At 38.4% G+C, this 14,119-nt stretch overlaps 1 protein-coding gene across 7 annotated transcripts in view; it reads left to right on the top strand.

Annotated features, from left to right (window-relative positions):
• Positions 1-14,119, top strand: part of SORCS2 (sortilin related VPS10 domain containing receptor 2) — a 538,682-nt gene that overhangs the window by 446,177 nt on the left and 78,386 nt on the right. For all 7 annotated transcript variants that reach the window (XM_064711730.1, XM_064711728.1, XM_064711726.1 and 4 more), the window contains exons 7-9: positions 271-389; positions 3,551-3,640; positions 13,504-13,683. In XM_064711730.1, the coding sequence (XP_064567800.1) occupies positions 271-389; positions 3,551-3,640; positions 13,504-13,683 (389 nt within the window). The remainder of the gene's footprint in view (positions 1-270; positions 390-3,550; positions 3,641-13,503; positions 13,684-14,119) is intronic.

Genomic DNA, 14,119 nt, shown 5'->3' with positions numbered 1-14,119 from the left:
TGGCTCATTCATCTAACCCCTAATCTCTCTGGACCAGCAAAATTTGGATAATAACAGGCTGCCTCCAGGGAACGATCTGAACTGTAAGCAGTTAATATATTCTCAGTACGTTGGAGATTGAAAAAGTCTTATATGAGAGTTTAATATAATAATTCTACAACTAGCTCACCTGGCAAAGGCAGCCTTTTTCCTACATGAATTGCATTTAGTACTGCTTGCTTCTTTTTCCCTTGATAGCCCTGTCATATGTTTCTGTCTCTCTTCCCTCAGGTTATCGCTACATCACTTGCCAGATTCAAAATTGTTCTGATAAGACAATGACAGTCCCATTTGCTGGCAGCACCGATCGGGATTCCCTGACTGTGCAGGATGACTACATATTTCTGCAGGTATATATGTACCTCATCTTTCTCTGCCATTTTTGGGAGAGACAGCTCATTTTGGAATTCAAAAATAAAATTCTGAACAGTGCAGCAACACTGTAAGGAGCAGGGTGGAATTAATGAATGATGATTTTTTACATGGAAAAAAGCATTCCTTTATCAGTCCAAACAAAAAAAGAAATTAAAAAAAAAAAAAAAGCATCTTTAGTTTGTACAACCAGTTGCCCTTTAACTATATGAAAATTTTCTAGTGGATTGTGTTACTTTTTATAAATACTCTTGTGTGTTAGGTGAAATGCAAACCTTGTGCTCCTGTGATTAGAAACTCTTCTAGGTCCTTTCCAGGACAAAACACAAAACCATTTCCTGGGAAGAACATGCAAGGACAGCCACTGACAGAATAATTATACAGCTTCTTCACATGGATTCTCCTCTGAAGAGGTTTTGCCAGGAAAGAACTGCTAACATGGCTGTGCTTAGGAAGCAAAATGGCCATTGCTGGGGATCTTGGAGCAAATTAGCATGGAATCATAGGATGATTTAGTTTGGAAAAGACCCTTAAAATGGAGTCCAGCCACAAACCTAACAGTGCCAAGTCCATCACTAACCATGTCCCCAAGTGCCACGTCTACAACTCGTGGTGGTCCAAATTACATTGGGGTTGTTTCATTCCCAAATTACAAGACCTGCCTGCAGAAGTATGGGCTGGAACTTTGTCAGCCATGTGGCACCAGTACAGCTCAGGCACACTTGTAAGTATTGTTTTAAGTGCGTGGCACTGGTTGTGGTTTGAATCTCTCAGAGCTGCAAACTTCTCAAGGAGCAGTTGTGTCCTTCTTGTTTTATTAGATTTTGCTAGGGAAGTTGCTTGTGCTTTCCTTAGTGCTCAGCTATCATTTTTCTCTTACTTTGATGAGATTTGTTTGCTGCACGGCTTGTATATTTACTGACTTTTGCAGGAAAGCTATTTTGTAGCAATGGATACGCCTCCCCACCAGTGCCTCAGTGTGCACCAGATAGGCTCCTTTCCAACTTCCCCCCCTTGAGCCTGTTTCTTCCACAAGAACCTGTAAATTAGCAGGGTCACAAAGGATCTGTTCTCTTGTTTGGCATAGCGGTTTCAAGGACCTCCATGGCTTAGAAGAATTAACATTAAAAAAACCTCAACCAAACAAAAAAACCAAAGAAAGCCCAACAAAAACCCATGCACCAACCAAAAGAAAAAAAAATATACCACAACAATGACAAAAAATGCCCCCAAAACTAAAACCCAATGGCATTGGGAAAGGACTTTTGGGCTAAAGTAGCCTTTTTCAGATAAGATCTAGCATTCATGGCATGCATTTTGCTCAAAGCTGTTATCTGTGGCTCCCCCAGGCACAGTCTAAAAATCCATTTCATAGTGTGTAGATACTGAGAACTTCTTCTCACCATGCAAACTTCCAGACTGCTGTGCTCAGCAAAATACTGGCTGCTTCGTCATCAAGGATTTTGCTTTGCTGGATGTTCTCTACAACTGCATCCTGGGCTGTTACTCCCTTTTATGACAGACATGAGCAGACACAAAATGGAAGTGCAAGGTGGAAATGCACACATAAGTAATAGACAGTTGCTCCTTAATGATGCCTTTGTTAATTTGGTGTCTGGATCTGAGAGATGTCAGTGCCAGATGAGATGTTCATGTGTTCCACATATAAAGGGGAAACATCTCTAGTGTTTTTCCTCTGGACTTTTCTGCAGTAAACCATAATAGGTAACGTATATCTTATTGCTAAATTGGTTTGCAGTTAGCCATATCTGTATTACTGGAGGATAGAAGGTGACTCTGGGATCCTGTAGTCACATCTGAAGCACAGCACCCCAGAGCTGTGAGGCAGGACAGCACTTACCTGTTCCAGTGAAACCACACATCAGCTGCACATCTGAGAAACAGCATACTTCTGAAACCACGTGGAAATTCTTTTATCACTACACTAAAGTGCAGTTATATAAGTTATAATCAGACCAAGGACTCCTCATGGTATCACAGCAATTCCTGTCAGAAAGAGGATGGGACAGAATCCTCTGTTCAAAAAGACAGTAGAGCTTGAGACTGTCTCCCTGCCCCTGGCATTGTTCATATTCCCTGAGCTGTGCAGATGTGAATCACAGTGTTTCAGGTCTGCAGTGGCCCAAATCTATTTTGGAGATTTTTACCACCTTAGAGGAAGATCTCAGCCACATTTCTTTAGTATGCTTATATCCATAAAGATCAGAAACTTTCTAATACTCATTTTTTTCCCAATTTGCACTGACAGTCAGACAGTTTCAGAAGTGATTTTAGAAGCAGGATTAAAGTTTCAACACTGTTCTTAAGCACAGACCAGCCTTTAATACCAGTGAGGCTTGACATGACTATGTGCTTCAAGTCCAATTTTCCTCTGCCTTGCATCATCTCCAGTAATTTAAATGAATGATGTTAAAACATGCATTTAAAAAAAGCCTGTGAACAGATGGGTAAGACTGCCATTTAGCAGTAGTTAAGCAAATGATGAGGTTTTTGGTTTGATCCATCATCATTTAACAAATCACATTCCTAAAGACATCACATTCTTTATACCACAAAAAAAAAAAATGCATTCAATATTAAATACTTTGTTACCTTTAAAATATTCAGGCATGTGGACCTGCTGTCATATATATATCAACTTTATTTTTACCAAGCCAAGTTTTCATGTTTCAGGATAGGCTGTCTTTTGAATCTTCTTCCCTTTTTAAACACAAAAATTTAGGAGAAAAATAGTGGGATTGGGGTAGTATTTTAAATGGATTTCCCAAGTCAAAGAAAGAAGATGAGTCTCAATGTGAAAAAAAAGGTTAAATATTGCCAAAGGCTGAGTTTTATTTACTGATATGATCTGGTGGTGCTCAAAGATTTAGTTGGAATTATGCTAACTTATATACCAGCGCATTGGTGTTACATTTTTGATTAGAAAATACAGGTGAGGCTGTGAGTTGACAATTTTCACTGATGTTTATTTGGAATATTCCTTTTGGTGATTTGGAACATTGCATTAAAAGTAATGGGTACACATTTCAGTTACAGCTTAAATGTAAAGCAGTTTTCCATCCCAGGCTCTTTAGATTTAACATGAGCTGTCACAGAGTTCTGTTTCTCCTTCCTGTAGACAACATCAGCAAACAGGACCAAGTATTATGTGTCATACCGTCGAAATGGCTTCGTTCAGATGAAGCTGCCAAAATATGCATTGCCAAAAGTAAGTGTGCATGCTTTTCTTTCTCTTTTTGCGTTTGTCATCTTCTCTTTCTACCTAAACTAGTTTTGTTCTGCTCTTTTTCAAACCTCATTATTCTGAGATCAAAATTTCTCCTTGTAAGGATTTTTGAATCCTTATTTTTATTTTGAATACTACTTTTATTTTTATTACATTAATGTAGTACTTGTAAACCATAGAGGGAAATAATGTACAACAGCTTATTTGTCATCAGTTACTGCAACAGTTTTTGAGCTTTGCTTCCATGAGGCAGTGCTATACACCCAATGGCAATGGAAAGATGGAGAGCAAGTGTTCTTTCAAGAATCAATTACTTTTTAATTCCACATGGTGTTGTCTGGTATAAGCATGAGTACTAATAGAAGAGAAATTTGCTACTTGATGTTTCTCTATTTCATTAAAGAATCCCAGTACTGACTTTGACTGCTCAGTGAAATTGCAAGACTTGGTGAGAGGTTCCTTCAGTCTACCATATCTTCCTAGTGACAGGGTTTCTGTATTTCCATAGTAAATCAGCAATTAAGCACAGAAATTTAAATATTACGAACTGACGCAGTTGATTGTTTTGTGCTGCACACAGTGTATTTCCTAACTTTGCAGTTATAAGGCTTCTGCAGTCCTGAAGAAAAATAACTTGTAAGTTTGAAAGATCCAGCTGGATAAAACCCTCAGTAACAAGCTCTGACCTTACAGTTCACTTCAGTTTACTTCTCCCAGCAAGAGGCTGATCTGGAGGTCTCATGAGGTTCCTGCTTTTAATGTGATTCTCTGTGATTCTGCCACTTACTTAGCAGAGAACTTGTTTTCTTTGCATGCCTTGAATTGTATTAGTTTAATTAATTGCCCATCTAAGGATGGACATTAGAGTACAATTTATTTCTTTTTGCTGTTATTGTTATAAAGCAAACATTCTAATATTAGATTTTTTTCATCTTAGACCTTTTTTTATGCCAGTAGAAATGGTGATCTGAGGTAATTTTAAATCACTTCATATTACCAGAATCTCAGATTGAATCCTCAGGTATTAGTTGAACAACAATCTGAAACTTGGATATGTTCCTAGTAACACTACAGAAATATCTATCTCTCTATCTCTCTATGTCGCTATCTTGTCAAGAAATGTATAGTCAGAGACAGGTATATAGACCAACAGTAACACAAAGTTATTTCTGTGGTTTTCAGGCCTTTCAAGGCAGCCTTCGTGCTTTCTTGGGGTAAATTGTAGTCAGGAAAAGCAGGAGAATATCCAGGTTTTGAAGGTTAAAACATGCCAGACATGGAAACCTCAAGGGACTGCAGCCCATTGAACCCTGCACTGGGACACAAATAAGCAATTAAGGAGCAAGGCAGGGAAGCAGAGTGTAAACAAGGAGCTTCTGACGCATTCATAAAGTGTCAGCCACAATTCCCTGGCATTTCTGTCATATGGAGCCTGGACTGTTTGAAATAGTGCTGCATGCTCAATTCTTTGCCTTGGAAAATATGGCTTTTGTTTATTTTTCTCTTTTTTTTTTTTTTTTTTCCTTGCTAAGTAGATTACCCCAGGCCTGACTGAATAAATAAATTGGAAGTTAATGGTTTCATTTTGGATAGAGTCTATAGCTACCTAGGAACAGGTTGACTATGTCATTTTGAAAGGGATGTTTTTGTGCTCTTCCTAGTTCAGACAATACCCAACAAGAGGAATAAAGTAAATATTATCTCTTCAGCATTTTGATAATGCTGCCAGGAGATGTTTCTTTGGTATCTGCACAAAACAGAGTTGAAAATTTCAGGAAGAAGGCCTGGAAGCCAGAAAGACATTTAGAACAATGGTGAATATGAAAGATTTTAACCCTTTCTAAGACATTTTCTTTTAAGTAATTTGGTACCTTCAGATTAGAACAGAAATTTTACATACTGAAGTAAATATGAACACAGCTCTAAAATTTTTCACAGTGCTATATTTCAGTGAGAATCATCCAAGTGCAGTAGAACTGGATCATGGAACTTTACTAAGACACAGGATATCAGCAAAGACACTGACACATTAAATGTACATTTAGAACATGTGACTTTGAAGCTGCTTCTTTTATGGTGGTTGGAGATAAACAGAATGGAAGAATTTACAAAGTATGTTTTTTAAGATTGATTAAAACCAATAGCTTTTGAAAGATCTGAGTTTCAGAGAGTTTTAAATTTTAGATTTTGCTTAACCAGGAGATGAAGCATGACTATAACAGGCTATATTTCATTTTTCATATTTCATTTTTCTCAAAAGCATGAAATGAAGTGTCAAAAAAATCTCTTTCCAAATGGTCTCTGTACAGAGTTTTTGAGCAGTGATTGGGAAGGAAAACTGTAGCTAAGTCAGAAGATGCTCTTGACTGGTCAAGGTCGTGTCTAACAACATCAGGACAGCTGTGCCAAAATGCAACCTCTAGCCTTATGGAGCTGGGCTGGATTCTTCAGACGCAATTCTTTTGCTGCATAAATTCCTTTCATGATGATTTTGCATGTAGAGATAGAATAAGTAGTTTCAGACTGAATAGTTAGAAAATGGTTTTGATGTCTCATTTTCCTTTCAATATAAAAAGGTTGGAAATCTGCACGGAATTTATTCTCTTTTTTTATATTATTTTCATTTGTGCTTTTGTTTGTGTTTATCCAAATGCATCCCCAAAGAGAAACCTAGAAAATAATGGTGTGTCTTTGGACATATTTACAGTCCTTCTTACTTGTGAATGAGAGGCTGCTAAAAGCAGCTTCCAACCAAGCTTTACCTCTGTTAAGTTTCTGGGCTTCAGCTCCACAGTGCCTCTGAGATCACCTTTTTGTAACACATCATAGCTCTGTGTGTGTAGAGACAGCAGAGCCATTGGGGGCCATCAGGATTCAGATAATTTTTTTAACCTTTCTTCTGTGCTGTTGAGAGATCTTTTTCTTTTTGTAACACTTTGTTTGATACTGACATTGCATGGAATCCCACAGCTGTCTCCTGCATTTGACAAGTGCTGGCTGCTGCCAGGAAAGGTGGAAGCAAAGGCTGGTGAGACCATATCAAAGGTTGCTTGTATGCTCCCCAAAACAGAAGAGGAATTTTCAAACTAGTGTTTTCAAACTGTTGTTTTAAAATTTAACTGGTTTTTTTACTGTATTCTATTTTATCAAGATTGCTTGTTCTGTGCTGCTAAAACTAGACCAGAAGTTAAGAACTCTTAGGAAGTGAATTCCAAAATGAAGCCAAGAGCAGCAGGACAGCATTTGTGTGTCAGCTTGGCTGGTTAGGCATCCAGGAGTGTCCCAGGGGAATCCAGGAATCCACCTCGGGCTGTTTTCAGAGCCTGGGGCAGAGGTTCGGCTGCCACAGCTGGGGGGGTCAGTCTGCCCAGGGGCACAGGCTAAAGCCCCATCCTGACTGTCAGCACACTTGTATTGCAGCCCTGATTGCCCTCTCCTTTAGAAGTGCAATTTGAGGAGGGAGAGAGGGAGCAGTACATTTGGTCTGGTCCTTGTTCAGGTATTTGAGTCATGCTCTGATGTGGGTAACAGTAAAACTGGGAACTAGTTCATTCCGAGAGTTTAAGCAAAAAACATTGTTAACAAAATTTTTGACCAAACCAAGGAAATTGCTACAAATTAGGGCAATTTTACTATTGCAATTTGGAATAATTTAATTATTCTGAGTCCTATTCCCATCTCTCTTAAATAAATCCCATTGATAATGATCTCCCTATAAGAACTGATACAAGGCATTGATTGGTTCTGCATTCATTCATGCCTCCTACAAAATCCTAATGATGCAAGAGCTCTATTGTTTGTTATATCCTGTTGCAATTCAGAAAGTTTAGTTCTGAAAATATATCGTATGGGAAAAGCTTCTTTCATCTTTTTCTGTATCTCTGTATCTGAATCTCTGTATCTATTTTCTATCTTGTGAAATAGGCAATAATGTAAAATTTTTCAGGTAACCAGGATAAATAGAAGTATAGGGTAATAGCGAACAAAAACAAAAGAAGAAAAAATCCAATTGCCTTAGAAATAGGTTGAAGTCTGTACTTTATTCATGGCAATATGAATCTCCTAGAGATGCCTTTTATCAGATCCATACCCTAACCCTAACCCTAACCCTAACTATTTTTTTGGTTTGGTTATCACCTAGTCACCTCAAAGCACGCCCACCTCTTCCTGGCTTCAGTCTGAATCACTGTTTTAACATAGACTTACTTCTGAACATAGACAACACTGTTTTAGCCATAGACTTATTTCTGAAATTGTCTGTATCATTCAATAATAGATCTATGACAATCCTTAAATGGGTCTATCCATTAACAGTAGAAATGGTAGAAGATTCCTGCAACCCTTTTTTGTGATGTTCTCCAAGGATTTGGCTGCCTGATGGTTGGATTGCAAACTACTGAGTCTATGGCAGCTCCTTTGCAAGGCGCTTAGTCTCCCAATAATTTTTGTTCTACTTGGGAAGCCCCTTCACCACCTCTGCCACTCACCACCCTGGGAAGCTTTGGCTGAGGTTATTCCCCTGTACCAGGAAGAAGAGTAGTTTTTAGTGGCAGCTCCATTCTTCTGAAAGTCCACTGGAATGGCTGTTGAGCAAAGAACAAGAGGGAAGAAAGTAGAAATGCAGGTGGTAGTGACATTTGCTGCAGGCGAAATATTCCTTTCCCAGGCAGTGTCACCACAGCAGCCAGTGAACCTGAGCTATAGCAGTTGTCTGACTTGCTGGGTGTACAAATCCATCTGAGGAGGATTCAAGGAACTGTTCTTTTCTTCACTGTGCAACTTATTGATTTCTCTCCATGAACTTTTTTACTCAGCCATGCAAGGAAGATTAGGAGGATTATCTTTGGGATATATGCCATCCAGTTACCTTGGCGGTGCTTGAGAGATTACAGGAGTATAGATGTGGTACATCTGGAGGTCAAGACTGAGACTACAGAGCCTTGAGTCCTTACATCTGTTCCACTACTGATACATTTACTCCTCACCATTCTTTGTTTAGTACATTGCTTATTTCATGTTAACATTTTGCTCAACCACAGCATCAAAAGATTGTAAAGGGGCAGAATTTTGGCATCTGACCAAAAACTGTTGGATTTAAACCCCAAGAATTTTGAATGATACTTCTATGTTATCAGCACATTGTAGACTAAGGAGCACTGGCAGGCTGTACAATCTTTGTCATCTTTTGTAGCCTTCTGTCTTCAGGCTGTAATTGTACTTATTTGTGTCGTAGAATTTCTTATCACAGTTAGAAATATGGTAAACCATACTGAACATTTCTTGAATATAAAATTCTGTAAAGTATTTGCAGACTTATAGACTGGTTAGTTACTGAATGTAGATTATATGTGTCTGTATACAATGAAAAAAACTCATTCCTCTTCCCTTCCTTCTTTAAACCTCTTTCCTTCTTTCCTGCTCTCTACAACTGCCCCACATCCATCTCTGTTTAATAGCTTTAGGCTTTTTGGACCAACTTTTGATTGGGTGTTTGTTCAGCTTTATGTGATAACAGACTTGACTACATTAAAAACAGGGAATTAGTTATGGAAACACTGTTGGTCTCTCTGTGTTAGAAGTAAATAAATAATTTTTAAGCAGTATTTTCAGGAAGAAATATTTGATTGTGTCTGTGTACTTGATGGAAGAGTTCTTGGGTGCCTGTGCTCCAGGTCGTGGCTGAACATGCCCAGTTCTTTCAATGCTTTATGTACACCCTCAGACTCATTGATTTAACAGACCGTGTCTGTTCCATGTGATATGGACTTTCTTTGAAGTGCTGCTCATCTTTTGGAACAAGTTGGCCTTCTGCAAATGCCTAATTATTTTGGGTATCACTTTGAAACTCTCTTTGTGTTATTTGTTTGTTAATTATGTTCTCTGCTATTGATGCAGTGCAAACACGGCAGCTTACAAGTCCCTGAGAGAGCAGGAGTGACATGACCTGTCACTGGATGCCTAACTTAATCATGCCAAATTTTAATATGAAGTCTTTGATCAGGATTCATTTAGCAGTTTTTGTAGAAAAAGTAATTCTGATTCAACAGATCTCCAGCTGTCCTTAATTCTAATTCCATGAGCTGGTTCACTGCTTTGGACCTATGAATAGTTTCACAGATTTTTACTGATAATTATACAGATTTCTGTGCTTAGTGTGGTCTAACATGTCCCAGTGAAGAGGGAAGGATGAAGGAAAAATTGTGACAAAGGAATTTGCAAAATAAAGTGCTCAAGAAGCACCTTAGTAAAAACAGAGGAATCTCATGGGGACTTAGAGGTTTAAAAAAAAACAAGAACAAAACAATGAGAAATTTTGGGCAATGCAACTCGTAGAACCTCAGAACTTACAACATAAGAAGAGATAGGAGGAGAATACTGGTATTTGGGAATTACAGACTATGGCTGATACCAGCTGACATTGGTGAGCTTTGCGAAAACAAAGAGATAAAGAGGAAAGTCAGAATGGAAAGAGCATGGATACTTGGGTCAGTAAGAGAAAGAGCAGAGGAGGCACAGCAGACTTGAGACGGGAAAAGTAAAGTAGTAGAGATAAGAGAAGGGATGCCCATGTAGAAATGAACATACCACAGAGGAAACAGCATGGTTGCTATGGCAAACTGGGGAGAAGGTTCTGCCTTGGGACATCTGGAAGGTCATGGGCTCTCATTTCATCATGGAAGTGAATGAAAACCACAAGATCTTAAATACTGAATGCAGCCTGGAGATAACAAAAATCTGAATAGAGACAATAAGGAATGTTCTAAACTCTGAAGATCTCTAACATCAGTAAAGAAGGTCTTTATAAATTAATTTGAATGAATTGTGTGTGAATAGCATAATTACAGAAAAATGTGATGATGATCAGTGGCACTTTGAGTAGCTTGCAGAATTTAGAGAGGGAAAGCAGCAGGTCCAGCAAAAAGCAATTGCCGTAGTCCAAGCGTGAAATCATAAAAGAATAAATGCTTTCCTTATAGGATCTGCTGAGGTTACAGCCTAAGGTTGTAACTGTGTCCATGAATTAGATAAAGCAGTAAAAACATGCATTCTCTCCATCAAGATTTTTTTTCCTCGGACATCCTTTCTGGTTAACTTTCAGGTGACAGACAGTAGGTCCTGCCTAGCAATACTTGCTGATGTCCCCTCTCCATGTGCTTCTCACCTCTTGAGCACTGGGGGGTACCTGGGATGAAGGAATTGAATCCATCCCCTATATTTGCCAGTTAATTTCTTCTTTTTAAATTCACCTGTCAGTATAGGAATAGTAGAAGAGTGACATGACCATTTGCCTTTGTTTTAACTAGATTTTCAGCAGTTTGTGTCAACTGGGATTTTGAAAGATAAGTTGAAGAATTGGGCATGAAATTTGCAGTTTTCCTCATGTTGTCAATTACTTTTCCCAGAAGATTGTATCAGAAAGCAGGAAATGCTGCACAGGATTGTTGCAAGGTAGTATAACTGAAGGACTGCTTTGTTTCTTGAGGGAAAAGAAATCATTCTGAAAGGAAAATAGCTGTAAGGCTGAACTGGAAATGTAAAAGCGTAAATTCTGAAAGGAAGGAACAAAGTTCAAGGCAGTGCAAGGGTAATTTCACTTGCTAAGACCAGGATCTGTTAAACTCTTGCCTCAGCAAAGTTGCCAACCAGCAGTCTGAGAGGACAAACATCTTTATTAGTGGCAGCCACTGCCAAGAGGAAAGCGAACTCTGATTTGCTGAGTAAACTTTTGCATCCAACCTCTCTTTCCCTCACGTGACCCCCACAGTCTGCCCAAAATTAATCTCCCTGTCCTTGTGCACTGCACATTTTGGCTCTTTGTGTGTTGTTTCTGGTGGCTCAGCTGCTCCTACCCCACCCTGGGATGGGAGACCCAGAGCTGAGCCTGTCCCCAGCTCTCACCTCTGCCACCAAGGGCCACCTGAGCAACCACTGCCACCTCACCAGGGAAAGCATGGAGTGGGACAGCACTGGGGCAGGGAAAGTGCCATACCTACATTCCCTGGAGGTTTACATTTCTCTGTGGCACTGTATAAATGTTTCATTGTAATAATGTAGTCATTAATTTTGCAGAAAGCTCCTGACTTCATGGAAGATTAAGGGTTTTCTAGAGGTTTTCACATTAAAAAAAAATTGTTTCTTTATTCTTTTTGACTCTGCTTCACTTCCATCCTTATTATCAGATATTCATGGGAACTTTCCATGTAGTATAATGTGGGCTACCAATCCTCATGTTGCCCTGGTTCTAGGCAGGAAATGAAACATTCTATACATGAAAGAGACTTTTAAAACAACCTGTTCTGATCAGTTGCTGTGTTTTCCTGGCATTTCTGGCAGAACTCTCTGCTTTGGAGTAATTTTTCAGTACCCAAAAAAAAAAAAAAAAAAAAAAGGAAAAATAGAACTATTCCTGGGATGCTAAACAAAAATCTACTTTACTACAAAGTTCAAATGAGAGTCTTTGGAAACAGCATTGAGCTGTCATTGATAGGAAACTTCACTTAAATTCCTTTGTGTTGAGATGTCTCACATATGCAAAAATACTTTAAATTTAACTAAACTATTAGTATTTAATAAGCCTCCTCTGTTCATATTAAAAATCTTTCCTTTGCATTATTTTACTTCTATACATGTCTTTTTTTAATCTAAGTGTCTCAGTCACTGTGCATATTGCCTACAGTGTGACCGCCGTGCTTTGCTGAGTACTCAGTGTTCCTCTGTTACTCACTCTTTCTTCAGTCTTAACTGGATTCTTATGAAGCTGGTTTGTCTCCTTGAGTTCTACAAAGTTGTTTTCTTTTTTTTTTTCATTTTTAATCCAATTAATCCTAAATTCATATTGTCTTGATATTCTGGTAACTTTATTTAATATTCACTCCTTTGCCTTAGTACTTTCCCAGTAATAAGGTGACCAGAACTGAATGCAATATCCCAGTTAAGTTCCAAGGTTATGAAGAGTTTACAAGCTTCCAGTCTCTGTCATTTCTGATGTCATTTCTTACACAGCCCCAACATCTGCCTTTGTACTGCCAAATCATGTTGCCAACTCATGTCCCTTTATTCTCCTTCGTAAGCTTAGTTCAGTGTTTTATTTCCTGATTTATTTCTTCTGTTTGATATTAGCGTTAAATTATTTTCCCCAGCTGTGCATTTTTTTTTTTTGTCTGAGACATTTGGAGTGAAGAAGCTGGGAAAACTGAAAGCAAGATGTAGCAATATCCATGCCTGAAATTCTTGGGAAATGAATGCAGAATATTGACTCTCCTGTTATTACTGTTGAATATTTAAGTGGTTGTGTAGACATAGATAGACAAATTAATGTAATCTACTGCAATGCACATGAGCTGTGTGCATGGTAAGTGCTATATCCCATGTGAACTGCTGTACAATGTATCTTATCCTCTTTGTGCTATGCTATTTTTTACCTGATTTTCATTTCTCTATTACTTGAAGATTATTTTTTAGATTACCTTTGTTAATGTTGTTTCATTCTTCCATTGACTCTTATCCAGATTTTAGAAAGTCAGTCACTTGGGTTTTTTTTTTCCTTTCCCTATTTTTCCTTTCAAGAAATCATTTCCTGCTGAAGTCAAAGCAGAGTACAGATATTGCACATTCATGATTTTTTCCTTCACTAAGGCAGTTTGCACTACAGTCAGAAGGCAGTGAGGAACCACTTTGGAGCACTGGGATAGGCATGCTGATTAGCATTATTTTGGGAGGTTATTGTTTTTAAACATTCAGATGTTTCCCCTCCCCCCCAGTATTAAACACTCCTGACCAACTCACTGTTTGTACTATAGAAATTATGTAAAAAATCAGTCATTATGTATCTTATTTTCCTGCAGGACTTACAGATAATCAGCACAGATGAAAACCAGGTGTTTGTGGCTGTACAGGAGTGGTACCAGACAGACACATACAACCTGTACCAGTCTGACCCACAAGGTGTTTACTACTCCATCCTGCTGGAGAATGTACGGAGCACGAAGCAGCCAGAAGAGAATGTCCTGATAGATATTCTGGAGGTAGGTCTTTATATTTCCCATTATGTGTAGTCTGTGGGGAGGATTTTTTTTTTATTATGAGTATAATTAATTTTAAGTAATGTATTTTCACAGTTGTATTTAAATAGAAAGTCTAGGATTTCTGTCTTATTTGTAGCACATTGTTACTACTTACATATTTCCCTCTTGACCTACCAATGTGTTGTGTACTCTAACTAGATTCTTGGGATGGGTTTCTATGGATGTGCAAATCCAAAACTAAGTTCTCTTTAAGATATTGAAAAGTGAATCTGGCAGCACAATTTATTCTTGAAGTAAGAAGTTATGCAGCTGTCTATGTACAGCTTTTTTCTTCTAGGTGACTCACTGGTGCTTTTCCTGGCTTAAGAGCTGGACATCTTTTAGCCAGTAGGGTTTTAAGTAGTAATCCTGCAAGCCTTGTGCTAGGTTGTGTGAG

The sequence above is a fragment of the Zonotrichia leucophrys genome, chromosome 4, assembly GCF_028769735.1.
Source record: "Zonotrichia leucophrys gambelii isolate GWCS_2022_RI chromosome 4, RI_Zleu_2.0, whole genome shotgun sequence".
In the NCBI taxonomy this organism is placed as follows: domain Eukaryota; kingdom Metazoa; phylum Chordata; class Aves; order Passeriformes; family Passerellidae; genus Zonotrichia; species Zonotrichia leucophrys.
This window is presented reverse-complemented; position numbering and strand designations above follow the sequence as displayed.